The sequence below is a fragment of the Saimiri boliviensis genome, chromosome 1 (assembly GCF_048565385.1).
Source record: "Saimiri boliviensis isolate mSaiBol1 chromosome 1, mSaiBol1.pri, whole genome shotgun sequence".
Lineage (NCBI taxonomy): Eukaryota > Metazoa > Chordata > Mammalia > Primates > Cebidae > Saimiri > Saimiri boliviensis.
Window position 1 is genome coordinate 32076374 of NC_133449.1, and position 13650 is coordinate 32090023.

Consider the following 13650-nt stretch of genomic DNA (forward strand, 5'->3'; position numbering starts at 1 on the left):
TTAATGTTATCGTTTCCTTCCTTCTGCTTGATTTAGATTTATTTTGCTCTCCTCTAGTTTCTTACGGTTTTGAGATGGAGTCTTGCTCTGTGGCAGGCTGGAGTACAGTGGTGTGATCTCGGCTCATTGCAACATCTGGATCCTGGGTTCAAGCAGTTTTCCTGCCTCAGCCTCCCAAGTAGCTGGGACTACAGGCGCGTGCCACCACGCCCAGCTAATTTTTTGTTTTTTTACTAGAGATGGGGTTTCACTATGCTGACCAGGGTGGTCTCAAACTCTTGACCTTGTGCTCTGCCCACTTCGGCCTCCCAAAGTGCTGGGATTACAGGTGTGAGCCACTGTGCCTGGCCTTCTCTAGTTTCTTAGAAGCTTAGGTTATTGGTTTGAGATCTTTTCTGATATAGAAATTTTAAAGTCATAAATTTTTTTGTAAGCACTGCTTTAGTGATACCCCCTAAATTTTGATACATTGTTTTTCTTTTTTCATTTGGCTCAAAATATATTCTAATTTCCCTTGTGATTTCTTGTTTGACCTAGAGGTCATTTAAAAGTGTTTTGTTTAGCCTCCAAATACTTGAAGTTTCTCTAGATTTCTTTCTATTCTGGATCTCTAACTTATTTCCATTGCTGTCAGAGAACATAATTTTTATGAGGTTAGTGTTTTGAAATTTATTGAGACTTTTTCATGGTCCAGCATCTGGTCTGTCCTGGAGAATGTTCTATGTGCACTTGACAAGAATGTGTATTGTGCACCCATGGGGTAGAGTATTGTATAAATTTCACTTAAGTGTATGTTTTTGAGTTCTTAAAGTCTTCCTGGTTTTATATGAGTTCTTCTATCAATTTTGAGAGCAAGTACTGAAATCCCCAACTATGTTGTTGAATTGTTTACTTTTAAGTGTTTTTGCTTCACTTTATTTTTAGGCTCTTTTGTTAGACTGCTTCATAATTGTTACATCTTTCTGATGTATTCACCCTGTTGTCATTATGAAATATTCCTCTTTGTCTCTATTTTGTGTCATACTAATAAAATCACTCCTGCTGTCTTACGGTTACAGTTTGCATTATGTATCTTTTCCACGATCTTGTTTTCAACTAACTCCTGATTTTGAATCTAAAGCGGATCTCTTAGACTCATATAATTAGATCTTGCTTTTTAAATTTTTTTGTTTTGTTTTTTGAGATGGAGTCTCTGTCACTCAGGCTGGAGTGCAGTGGTGTGATCTCAGCTCACTGCAACCTTCCACCTCCCTGGTTCAAGCAGTTCCCCTGCCTCAGCCTCCTGAGTAGCTGGGATTATAGGCACGTACCCCCACACCCAGCTGATTTTTTTTTTGCATTTTTAGTAGAGATGAGGTTTCATCATGTTGGTCAGGCTGGTTTTGAACTCCTGACCTCGTGATCTGCCTGCCTTGGCCTCCCAAAGTTCTCGGATTACAGGTGTGAGTCACTGTGCCCGGCCATGTCTTGCTTTTTTATACAGTTGGATAACCTCTTTTAAATTTGAATGGCTTTACACTTAATGTAATTATTGCTATGGTTGCATTTATGCCTGCCATTTTTATTTTTTAAAATGTTTTTTACATTCCTTTGTTACTCCTTCACTGCATTCTTTCGTGCTGAATAAATATTTTTAGTCTACCATTTTAATCCCTCTGTTGATTTTTTTTCTTTTAAGAAAACATTTATATAACACTAGCAAAGAATAATTTATTAGGAGCATCCAGAGACCTACTGTCAAACCAAGAACTAAAGCAATGCAGATACCTTGCATCTGCGATTGTGTACCTTGTCCCTTCTCTCAAACTCTGCCCTTTTTCTAGAGATAACTGTTACTCAATAATCTTTATGTCTTTCCTTTTTTAAAAAAACTGGTTTTATGCTTCATATGTGACTATTTCAACAACATATTTTACTGAGTTTTGCTTGTTTTTGCACTTTATAAAAATATACACCAAACTGTAAGTAGTTTTGGGGGACTTGGTTTTCCTCTCTTACGTTTTAAGCTTACCTGTTTTGTTTCATGCCTCGTAGATAATTTAATTTTCACTTATACATTGTGCAAAAACCCACAAATAACTTACCTGTTTCCCTGTCAGTGGGCATTGTGTTTATTTCTGGTTTTTCTGCCATAAACATCTTGTGTAAGTTCCTTGGTACACATATATAAGGGGCTTTCTATTTTTTTTTTTTTTTTTTTTTGAGACAGAGTCTCACTCTATCACCCAGGCCTGAGTACAATGGTGCGATCACAGCTCACTGCAACTTCTACCTCCCAGGTTCAAGCAATGCTGCTGCCTCTGCCTCCCAAGTAGCTGAGATTACAGGTGCCCACAACCATGCCTAGCTTATTTTTGTGTTTTACAAAACAGACAGGGTTTCCTCATGTTGGCCAGGCCACCTCCCTTGACCTCCCAAAGTGATGGGAATACAGGCCTGACCCACTGCACCTGACCTGAAGCTCTCTGTTCTGAAGAGTAGAATTGTTGGGTCATGGGTTATAATTTTTTTTTAATAAATTGTGTTAAATATACATAATAAAGTTTACCATTTTAATTATTTACAGTGTACAGTATAGTGACTATAATACATTCACCATGTTGTATAACCACCAGTACTTATTTCCAGAACTTTCCCATCATTCTAAACAAAAACTCTGTAACCATTAAGTAGTAACTTCCTGTTCATTGTATTCTCAGCTGCTGGTAACCTCAATCACACTTCTGTATGACTTTGCCTATTGTAGATACCTCATGTAAGTGGAATTGCATATTTGTCCTTTTTTTGCCTGGTTTCTTTCACTCAGCATATTTTTAATGTTCACCCATGTAGTTTGTATCACGTCTTTTGTTCCTTTTGATGGCCAAATAATATCCCAGTACATTAGGCCCCCCTCATCTGTGCTTTCAGTTTCCTGTGATCAGCTATTGTCTGAAAATATTAAATGGAAAATTTCAGAAATCAACAATTGATAATTATTAAATTACTCACTCTTTTGAGTAGTGTAATAAAATCCCTTGATGCCCCACCCAGGACAAGAATCATCATTTTGTCCAGCATCTCCATGCTGTATATACTTCCTGTTTGTTAGTTACTTAGTAGCTGTCTTGGTTATCAGATCATCTGTCACTGGTATTGCAGTACTTGTGTTCAAGTAATCATTTTACTTAATAATGGCCCTAAACTCAGGAGTAGTTATGCTATCAGATATCCCAAAGTGAAGCTATTTTGAAGTTTCTTCTTTGTGTTGAAGAGGTGAAAGTTAAAAAAGGAAAGAAAAAAATTTTATGTGCAGGTTCCTAAGATTTATGGTAAGAACAAATCTTCTATTTGTGAAATTATGAATAGCATATTGCTATCATAGTTCTGTTTTATTATTTCTTATTTATCTCTTCCCGTGCCTAATTTATATATTAAATTTATCTTATGTGTGTGTTTGTGTGTGTGTATGAAAAAACAATACATAAACACACATACACACACACACACAGGGTTTGATACTATCCACAGTTTCAGTCCTCACTGCGAGGTCTTGGAACTGTGACTACTGTGAGGGGTGACTATAGTAATCCAAGATTTGAGTTGTTTCCACTTTTTGGCTATGGTGAATAATGTCCCTGTAAACATTGGCATACAAATATTTGAGTCCCTGTTTTTAGTTCTTTTGCGTATATATCTAGGAGTGGAATTGCTGGGTCATATTGTAATTCTATGTTCAACCTTTTTGTTTTTTTTTTTTTTTTTTTGAGACAATTTCACTTTTGTTGCTCAGGCTGGAGTGCAATGGTATGATCTCGGCTCACTGCAACCTCTGCCTCCTGGGCTCAAACAATTCTCCTGCCTCAGCCTCCCAAGTAGCTGGGATTACATGCATGTAACACACCATGCCAAGCTATTTTCTGTATTTTTAGTAGAGACGGGTTTTCACCATGTTGACCAGGCTGGTCTTAAACTCCTGACCTCAGGTGATCCTCCCGTCTCAGCCTCCCAAAGTGCTGGAATTCCAGGTATGAGCCACTGCGACTCGGCTATGTTCAACCTTTTGAGGAAATCACCAAGTTGTTTTCCACAGATTCTGCACCATTTTACATTTCCACAAGCAGTTCAGAGGGGTCCCAGTTTTTCTACATCCTGGCCAGCATTTGTTATTTTTTGATAATAGCCTAGTGGTTGTGAGGTGGTTTTGATTTGCACTTTCTATTGTGGTTTTTGTTTGCACCTTCCTAATGGTTAGTGATGTTGAGCATTTCTTCATGTGCTTACTGGTCGTTTGTATTTCTGTAATACATGTAGAAATGTCTTTTCATGTCCCTGTCCACTTTTGAATTTTTTTTTTTTTTTTTTTTTGGTTGAGTTGTAAGAACTTTTTAGAAATTCAGGGTAGTAAATTCTTAATAGATGTAATTTGCAAATACTTTCTCACGTTCTTTGGGTTCTTTTTACTTTCCTGATAGTGTCCTTTGATGCTGAAAACATTGGCCTTTTGAAAAAGTCCAGTTTATCTTTTTGTTGATAATCTTACGTTCATACATCATTTTCCAGGTTTTCTTTAGTTTTTCTTTGTACAAAGGCTATAGAACCTTCTCCTCTCTCTTATCCTTCCAAAAAAGAATTCTGTCTCTTTACATCTTCCTGTAGATCCTGTTTCGGCTCTGTCCCTTTAAATCTTCCTGTGGCTGCTGCTTGGGAAAGCAGCTGCAGTCTCAGAAGGGTGAAATCAAGGCAAGTGTCTATTCTGGTCCCTTAGGGACCTCTGAGACCAACCGAAGTACACAACCCTGTATTTTGGAAAGAGAAGGTCCCTGCTGTCTGCCCTGGTACCAGCCATCTGCTTCCAGCACATGGGCTTCTTTTCTCCACAGTTGTCAGGGCTGAGGATGGGGTGGAGGATTGTACTTGGTTCATGCAGGTCACTCTCTTACCAGAGATCAATCTGCTCTGTTGTAAATATCCTGTTAGGTCGCAGAATTCTGAAGTAGTTGATTCCAATCACACTTTCTAGTTCAGTGCTTGCCTTGGTGGAGGGACTGATCCCTAGAGCTTCCTACTCTGCCATTTGGCATGAAATCACTGGTCCTCATGTTGATTCTGGTTTCTTTTTCTGATACTACTTTTTTTGGAGTGGTATTTTGGTGGTTTAATTAATAATATAATCTACTTCAGAATAATAATTTATTTTAGTAAAATATATAGGAACTTTGCTTTTATCTCCCCCCAACACCATACATAACATTTAAGTATGTTGTAAACCCAACAAAACAGCTGGGTGCAGTGGCTCACGCCTATAATCCCAGCATTTTGGGAGGCTAAGGTGGGCGGATGACCTGAGGTCAGGAGTTCAAGACCAGCCTGGCCAACATGGCAAAACCCCTGTCTCTACTAAAAATGCAAAAATTAGCTAGGTGTGGTGGTGGTTGCCTGTAATCCCAGGTACTCTGGAGACTTAGGCAGGGAGAATCCCTTGAACCCAGAAGGCTGAGGTTGCGGTGAGCCAAGATCATGCCGTTGAACTCCAGCCTGGGAGCCTGGGCAACAAGAGCGAAACTCCATCTCAAAAAAAAAAAAAAAAAAAAAAAGTTGCAAAGAAATGAGGAAAAACATTTATTTTTTATATTCACCTACTTACCATTTCTGTTCTTTATTTTTTCCAGTGAATTTGATGTTGCTTTCCTTCATCTTGAAGGGCTTTCTTTGTTACTTATCATAAAGCAGCTTACTAGCATAAAGTTCTCTTAGTTTTCTGGAAATGTCTTCATTTCACATTTGTTTTATTTTTTACTCACTTTTTTAATAGATACAGGGTTTCACCTTGTTGGTCAGGCTGGTTTTGAACTCCTGACCTCAGGTGATCCCTGTGCCTCTGCCTCCCAAGGTGCTGGGATTACAGGCGTGGATCACCACACCCGGCCAATTTCACATTCATTTTTGAGGATTAGCGCTACATAGAGAATCTGTTGACAGTTTCTTTCTTTACTTTAAATGTTATTCCATTGCCTCTGGTCTCCATTGTTTCTCATAAGTCATCTGTTAATTTATGCTGTTGTTTTCATGTCTTATGAGTAATTTTTCTCTTACTGTCTTCATAATGTCCTTTGCCTTTGACTCTAAAGAGTTTACCTATACGTGTGTTCTTTCTTTGTGTTATCCTATTTAAGGGTCTTTGAACTTGAGTAAATTTGTGGTGTAATATTTTCTGTCATATTTGGTAAGTTTTTGCCCATTATTTCTTCAGGTGGAATTCTCTTCTTAATGGAATTCCCATTACATGTATGTTTATATATTTTATCTGTCCCTTAAGTCTCCAAGGTTGTTTTAATTTTTAAAAAAATATTTTCCTTCTGTTATTCAGATTGATGAATTTTTGTTAATCTGTTGTTACTTCACTGTTTCCTTTTATTGCCATGTGAAATTTGCTTTGTGCTTCTCTAAGGAACTTTTTTGTTATTTTACTTTTCAGCTGCCAAATTTACCTTTAGTACTTTTTAGAAAGTAATTTATATTTCTTTGTTAAGCCATTCATACCATTATTTCCTGCAGTTCTCTATACCTCTGGTTTCCTCTTATTCTATAAAAATATTTACAATAGATCTTTGAAGTCTTGCTAAAGCTGAAGTCCGAGAAGACATTTTCAGGTGTGTGTGTGTGTGTGTGTGTGTGTGTGTGTGTGTGTGTGTGTTACATCTCGAATCTGAGTCCCTTTTTCTTTGCATGTCTTGTAATATTTTGTTTAGTTACTGGATGTTTAAAACAACACCAAAGAAATCTGGATTTGGATTTCCCTACCTTTTGCAGGTGCTTTTTGCTTTGTTTTGTAATTGACCTGGCTGAATCTGAAATCTCTTTTGTATTGTGCAGCTGCTGATTTCTGTAATTTTTTCTGCCTAGTTTTAATGTTTAAGCCTTATTTCTTATTTTGTTTCTTCTGTGTCAGCATAGCTTTGTGTTCAGCAAAAGACTGATAGGTTGTATTGTCCAAATACCTTTAGCCAGTGAGGCTGAGCTCAAGTGTGCCCTGGTTTTTGTTTTCTGTTGTGCTGTCTCAGGTCTCTTTTGCATAGGCATAGAGGCTTAGTTAACTGAGGATGTAGTGATGGCTTGGGCTTTCTCTGGTCTTTGCTGGACACATACACAGACTCTGATCAAGGTGGGATTTGTGGAACGTTTACCAAGCCCCCTGGGCTTCTCTCACTACATGTAATTCTGTGTTAAATCCCTGTTGTTTCTAGTGCTTTGCTTGCCCAAATTGACCTCAAATAGCAGACCTCCTTGTTTGTTTCCCATTGAAATCACCACTTTATTTTTATTTTTTTAAAAATATGGACTCTAGATGTACTCATTGTTACTGTGATGTCATTGCCCTAGCTTTTAGGGCTTCTCAGCAGACAGAACTGGCACACACACACATCTATCTATCTATCTATCTATCTATCTATCTATCTATCTATCTTTCTGTCTATAACAACATGAGTTTACACTGATACCCACAGTTCTTACCTAATACTACTTTAGTAGTATTAGCAGAAATCACCACTTTAAACTGGAAGCTCTCTATCAATCAAGTGAGCCCCATCTGGAGATAGCAGTGAATTTGCTGGTTTTCACTGCTTGCCTCACCCTAGTTAAATTACAGTTTTGTTTTTATTAGTTGCCTTTCAGGAAGGGGTTTATCATCTTCCTTCTTCTGTCATGCTGGAAGTGAATCTCCAGATTAGAATGTTAGAATATACTATTACCCATTTATTGTTTTGTCTTAATTAATACTAAATTTGCTGTCAGTTTTTTCCTGTGACAGACATATTAAACTAGAAATTTGAGTTGCTTTTATTTCATTGTGAGTGCTTTAAAAAATAAGAATATTTGTTTGGTTTTATTATTGTTGAGATTAAGAGATTTGGTGGTGGATTCCAGTATAGCTAGTGCCTTAACTATAAAATGGCCACAGTAATAGTCCTACCACAAGGGTTTTTGGCAAAAAGTAAATGAATTAATTAAAGCATTTCAAACACTGTCCATATATAGTAAGTACCGTGTTAACAGACAAATACCTGTTTTCTTCATGTATGTTTATGTATTTGTTATTTTCTTCATAAACATTCTATTTCAATTTGCAATTCCTTGGCAATTAAATTTCTAAACTCTTGGAAATATATCACATTGGTAGCTTTCCTTATCTGCCTATGAAGTGATATTAAAATAAATTGTTTCCTAAGTAGTGTTATATTTGAATTTTTGAATGTTTACCCATTTTTCATGTATCTATGAAATTCACTACCCTGTAGGTGGTGAGCTTCATTTTCTCCAAATTGGAGGAACCTGTGATGATATTGACGAAGCTGATATACTAGTGGATGGATCTCTTTCTAAAGGAATAGAACCATCTTCAGAAGGTTCCAAGCCTTTATCAAATCCTTCAAGTCCCAGCATTTCAGGTATGACATTAAATTTTTAGATGATTTAAAAATCATTAGATAGTATTTAATATCATTTTCTAGTTTTTGGAGGATGTAAACATATTAAAGTAAGAAATGATTCTCAGCCGGGCGCGGTGGCTCAAGCCTGTAATCCCAGCACTTTGGGAGGCTGAGGCGGGTGGATCACGAGGTCAAGAGATCGAGACCATCCTGGTCAACATGGTGAAACCCCGTCTCTACTAAAGATACAAAAAAATTAGCTGGGCATGGTGGCATGTGCCTGTAATCCCAGCTACTCAGGAGGTTGAGGCAGGAGAATTGCTTGAACCCAGGAGGTGGAGGTTGCGGTGAGCCGAGATCGCGCCATTGCACTCCAGCCTGGGTAACAAGAGCGAAACTCCGTCTCAAAAAAAAAAAAAAAAAAAAAAAAAAGAAATGATTCTCAACCTGTGTGGTGTGTTAGTCAATATTTGTGACGTCATCTAAGCGGTTAAAACAAACATTTCAGCCATTAATGAGTTTTAGTCTAATTAGGGGAGGGGAAAAAAAATCATAAGAGAATTTGTTAAGTAAGTATAAAATTAGTAGACAGGCTCATATTTTTAATATTCCTATTGGAATTGAAAAGCTGAAAAAAATACTGCCACTGAGTATATATTTAGGTGGTGTATTCACATCTACCTTGCCCCATCCTGAACCTCCAGAGGTTTGTTTGTGCTTGTTTGTTGTTTTTGCCTTTTTTCCCCATCCATGTTTCACACTGCCCTCCAGAGCTAACTTTTCAAAAGAAGTTTTGCTAGCATGTTACTCCCTGCCAAAAAGTCATTATTTGCCTTGTAGACTTTTATGAAATCATTGTAACATGCTTTTTAATCTCTAGTTACTTGAGTTAACCAGATGTCTTGGTTAACTTGGTATAAAAAGTCAAGCAAGTATAAAATTAGTAGACAGGCTCATATTATTAATACTACTATTGGAATTGAAAAGCTGGAAAAAAAAATACTCACTGAGTATATATTTTAACTTGGTGTAAAAAGCTAAAATGCTGAATATTCTCGTGTTTTATAGGTTATTGGTTGAATGGAGAAGAATTTTTATATAAAGTATAGAAAAATACTTTTTAGTAGTGGAAAGATGAATTTTATAATGAAATAAATAATGTAAAGAAAGGAGATTGACATCATGCTGTTAATATTTACAAACCAATCAGATTTATAAGGGTCTAGACTTTGAGAAAAAGATGTAATTTTAATTAAACTTTAATAATTTTATAGAATTTGCTGTCATTTTTTCATTGTGAAAATATTCTAAACTCACCAGATTTTATATTTTAGTATTTCGTTAATTTTTAAAAATGAGAACAACAGCTTCTCAGCTTTGTTTAATGTTGTACATTTCATTGATGTGAATACATGTACAGTATTTGTAAATAAACCTAATCAGTATGAAGCATGTTATTACTCTTAAAATACTAGTATGTATACAAGATATTCTTAACTACTCCAGAAGCAGAAAAAACAGTTTAATTTTTCAGTTTGTAAGTATTTACCATATAGCTTTTGATTGTTTTAGTTTTTTATTCATCATAAAAGGGCTTATGTATGTACTTGCTGAGGTCTAGCATTTTATTTTGTAAATAACAAGGTCTAAAAGTTAATTACTGGTTTGATGTACATTGGCTTGCATTTTAGTACCACTACTTTTCTTGCCCTTATTAGGGCTAGTTAAAGCTCAGTAAGACCTTTTTTAACAGGTTGGGTTTGGTTTTTTTCATGAGTGAGTATTCTCTCTAATTTTAAATATTCAAGTTAGAATTTTCTTCTTTGCTATTCTTTAGCCAGAGTTAGTTATCTTAGTTATATACAGATACCTGAGCCCACTTTATTAACTTTCAGAATATTTGGCAAGTATTACAGTTGAAAACATAACTGTGAATTAAAACTTCATTGTCTTTTTTTTTTTAAAACTGTTTCAAATACTACTCTCACTAATGTTAAGGAGTTGATTTATTGGTGGACCAGCCCTTCACCCTTGAAATCTTGACATCTCTAGTGGAGCTAACCCGCTTTGAGACTTTGACTCCAAGGTTTTCAGCAACTGTTCCTCCATGCTGGGTGGAAGTTCAGCAAGAACAGCAGCAAAGGAGGCATCCTCAGCATCTGCATCAGCAACACCATGGTGATGCTGCTCAGCATACTCGAACTTGGAAACTACAGACCGACAGGTAAAATGGTTTCCCAAGATATCTAATTTTAAGTCCATCTGTCTTAAATATTTGTTAGAGACAGTGTAGAATTCCTAGGTATATTACTGTTTATCTTTTTTTTTTTTTCTGAGACAGAGTCTTAACTCTCACCTCCTGGATTCAAGTGATTCTCCTGCCTCAGCCTCTCAAGTAGCTGGGATTACAGGCGCACACCACCACACCCAGCTAATTTTTGTATTTTTAGTAGAGATGGGGTTTCACTATGTTGGCCAGGCTGGTCTTGAACTCCTGATCTCAGGTGATCTGCCCTCCTTGGCCTCCCAAAGTGCTGTTGCACTCGGCCTGTTTATCTTTTAAACTGTCTAAAAGATAAACAGTAATATACATAGAAATTCTGCCTTGTCTCTAACAAATATGTAAGCTGATTTTTTCATGGTGATGACATTGTTCCATTTGTCATACTGATTTTGTAAATTGTTATATTCTTAATTTTAGTATAAAATAGAGTAATCTACAACTGCAATTAGTTTGGTCGTTTAGTCCACAGATTTATTTAACAAATACTCAAATGCTTGTTTTGTATTTAATAAAAGCAGGCACTCTTATATTCACTAGTAATATGAGTCTCATGAAATTTACATCCTAATGGTAATAGAAAGTAAACAGATATATACCATACCGTATGGGCATAAAAGCTATGAAGAATGTTAAAACAGAGTATGGCAATAGAGTAGTTAGTTGTTGGGTAGGTAATAGCATGTAAATGTGAGAGAGTGAAAGAGAGAGAAAATACGTATTTTACTTTCAATATAAGAGAACTAAGAAAGGCTTCCATGGCAATAGCAATACGGAATCCTGAGGAGTGTATTTTATGAGTTCTAGGAAGAGAAAGAAGACCATTGTTGTTGCAGTGCTGTGAATATAGGGGAGAGTGGTAGGAAAGGAGATCCAAAGAGGTGTCTGGGGGCAGGACATGTTGGCTCATGCCTGTAATCCCAGCACTTTGGGACGCCAAGGCAAGTGGATCACTTGAGACAAGGAGTTTGAGACCAGCCTGGCCAACATGGTGAAACCCCATCTCTGCTAAAAATAGAAAAATTAGTTGGACATGGTGGCGTACCTGTAATCCCAACTACTGTCAAGGCTGAGGCAAATATTCGCTTGAACCTGGGAGGGGGAGGTTGCAGTGAGCCAAGATTGCATGCCACCACACTCCAGACTGAGCTGCAGAGTGAGACTCCATTTCAAAAAGAAAAAAAAAAAAAACAGTTAGAGGTAGCTGGGAGCTGGATCATGAATGTTTTTATGAAAAGAAAGACTTTTGGTCAGGCGTGGTAGCTCACATCTGTAATTGTAGCCTTTTGGGAGACTGATGCAGGAGGATCACTTGAGCCCAGGGGTTTAAGACCAACCTGGGCAATATAGGGAGACCTCATTTCTACAAATAATAAAAAGAAATGAGCCGGACGTGGTGGTATGTGCCTGTGGTCCCAGATACTTGGGAAACTGAGGTGGAAGAATCACTTGAGCCCAGGCAGTTAAGGCTCTAGTGAACTTGATTGCGCCACTGCACTCTGGCCTGGGTAACAGAGTGAGACCCCACCTCAAAAGAAAGAAAAAAAGGTGACTTTCATGCTGAATGAGGTGGGACAGTGTTAGCAGGTTTTCAGTACAGGGTTGATGTGGTATGATTTTATATTTTACAAAGATTACTTTGACTTCTGTATTTAGAATGGTGGTTGTGGTGGTGGAGGGCAGTGATAGAATCAAGGGTTCTAGCTTGGTTGCTGTTGTGCTAATTCAAAAATGCTGATGGTAGCTTGGACCATTGTGATAGTGATGGAGGTAGTGAAAAGAGTGGTTGGATTCTGGATAAAATTTGGAGGGACAAGGAATAGAATTTGTTGATATATTAAACATATTGTGTGTGAGAAGAATAAAGGATGGCTTTTAGGTTTTGGCTTGAGTTTATTGAAAAATGAAGTTTCTGTTTACTGAGATTTGGGAGTGGGTTTTTTCATAATGAGTTTGAGATGTCTAGTAGACATTTGGATATGAACTTTAAATTTAGTGGAGGAGTTTGGAGATTTTCATTTTCCAGCATATATATTTAGTATTTAAAACTCAACAATAAATATATATAAGAAATGCAAGAAGTTCTTGTTTTAAAATGAAGATTCTGGGAGCCTACTCATAGATCTAGCTTGGGTACCAGGAATTTGCAGGCAATTCACATTAAATCAGTCACACTTTAAAGAGCAAGAGTTTATAAGTCTCAAGGCAGGTATAGATTTCTGAAGTAAGATCATTCATTGCCCTAAGTTTAACCTTCTCCATTGACAGTGATTTTCTCTCTTGATCCCGTTGAGAAACACTAAATTTTGTTAGAAGTTACAAAGCAAAAAGTAGCAGAGGTGCTTTTAATGATAATATGGTTATGGCTGAAAAAAGATTTTTGCTTTATTCAGCATTTTCCCCCTTATTTGGCAGCAACAGCTGGGATGAACATGTATTTGAATTAGTACTACCTAAAGCTTGTATGGTTGGACATGTGGACTTCAAATTCGTTTTGAACTCAAACATCACCAATATTCCACAGATACAAGTGACACTGTTGAAAAATAAAGCTCCAGGATTAGGGAAAGTGAATGGTAAGAATGGATCAAATTTATCTTTGAAGATTTTCTTTTATGGTTGATTTTTTTAAAACTAATTTTCCACTTGGCTAAGTTTCATGTTCCTTTCTGTCCTTGTTGCCATTTGCCTGCTCTACTTTTTGTGATTTTATTTAGAAAAGTAATTCAGAGAACATTTCAAAACTGCAGGAACCCAGTAATGTTCAGAATTGCATAAACTTGAATAATATAATTATGCTTTTTTGGAAGTGGGATTAGTTCTTTTGTAAATTAGTTTGACTTTTAGCATTACTACCTTTATGTATTTCTTTTCCTAGGAGAAGACTTGATTGTGAATAGAACTGTTAATGGGACTTATTAAGGTTATTAGTGAAGCCAACCTTTCATGTAATGCAGA

At 36.8% G+C, this 13650-nt stretch overlaps 1 protein-coding gene across 12 annotated transcripts in view; it reads left to right on the forward strand.

The window, feature by feature from the left end:
- The window catches only part of BIRC6 (baculoviral IAP repeat containing 6), a 267531-nt gene that overhangs the window by 70985 nt on the left and 182896 nt on the right, over positions 1–13650 (forward strand). For 11 of the 12 annotated variants that reach the window (XR_012516772.1, XM_039475342.2, XM_039475325.2 and 8 more), the window contains exons 11-13: positions 8280–8429; positions 10410–10635; positions 13108–13268. Coding sequence is in view for 11 of the 12 variants with exons in the window: in XM_039475342.2 (XP_039331276.2) it covers positions 8280–8429; positions 10410–10635; positions 13108–13268 (537 nt within the window). In the remaining variant the exon portion in view is untranslated. The remainder of the gene's footprint in view (positions 1–8279; positions 8430–10409; positions 10636–13107; positions 13269–13650) is intronic. The other variant, XM_074395724.1, reaches the window with a different exon arrangement.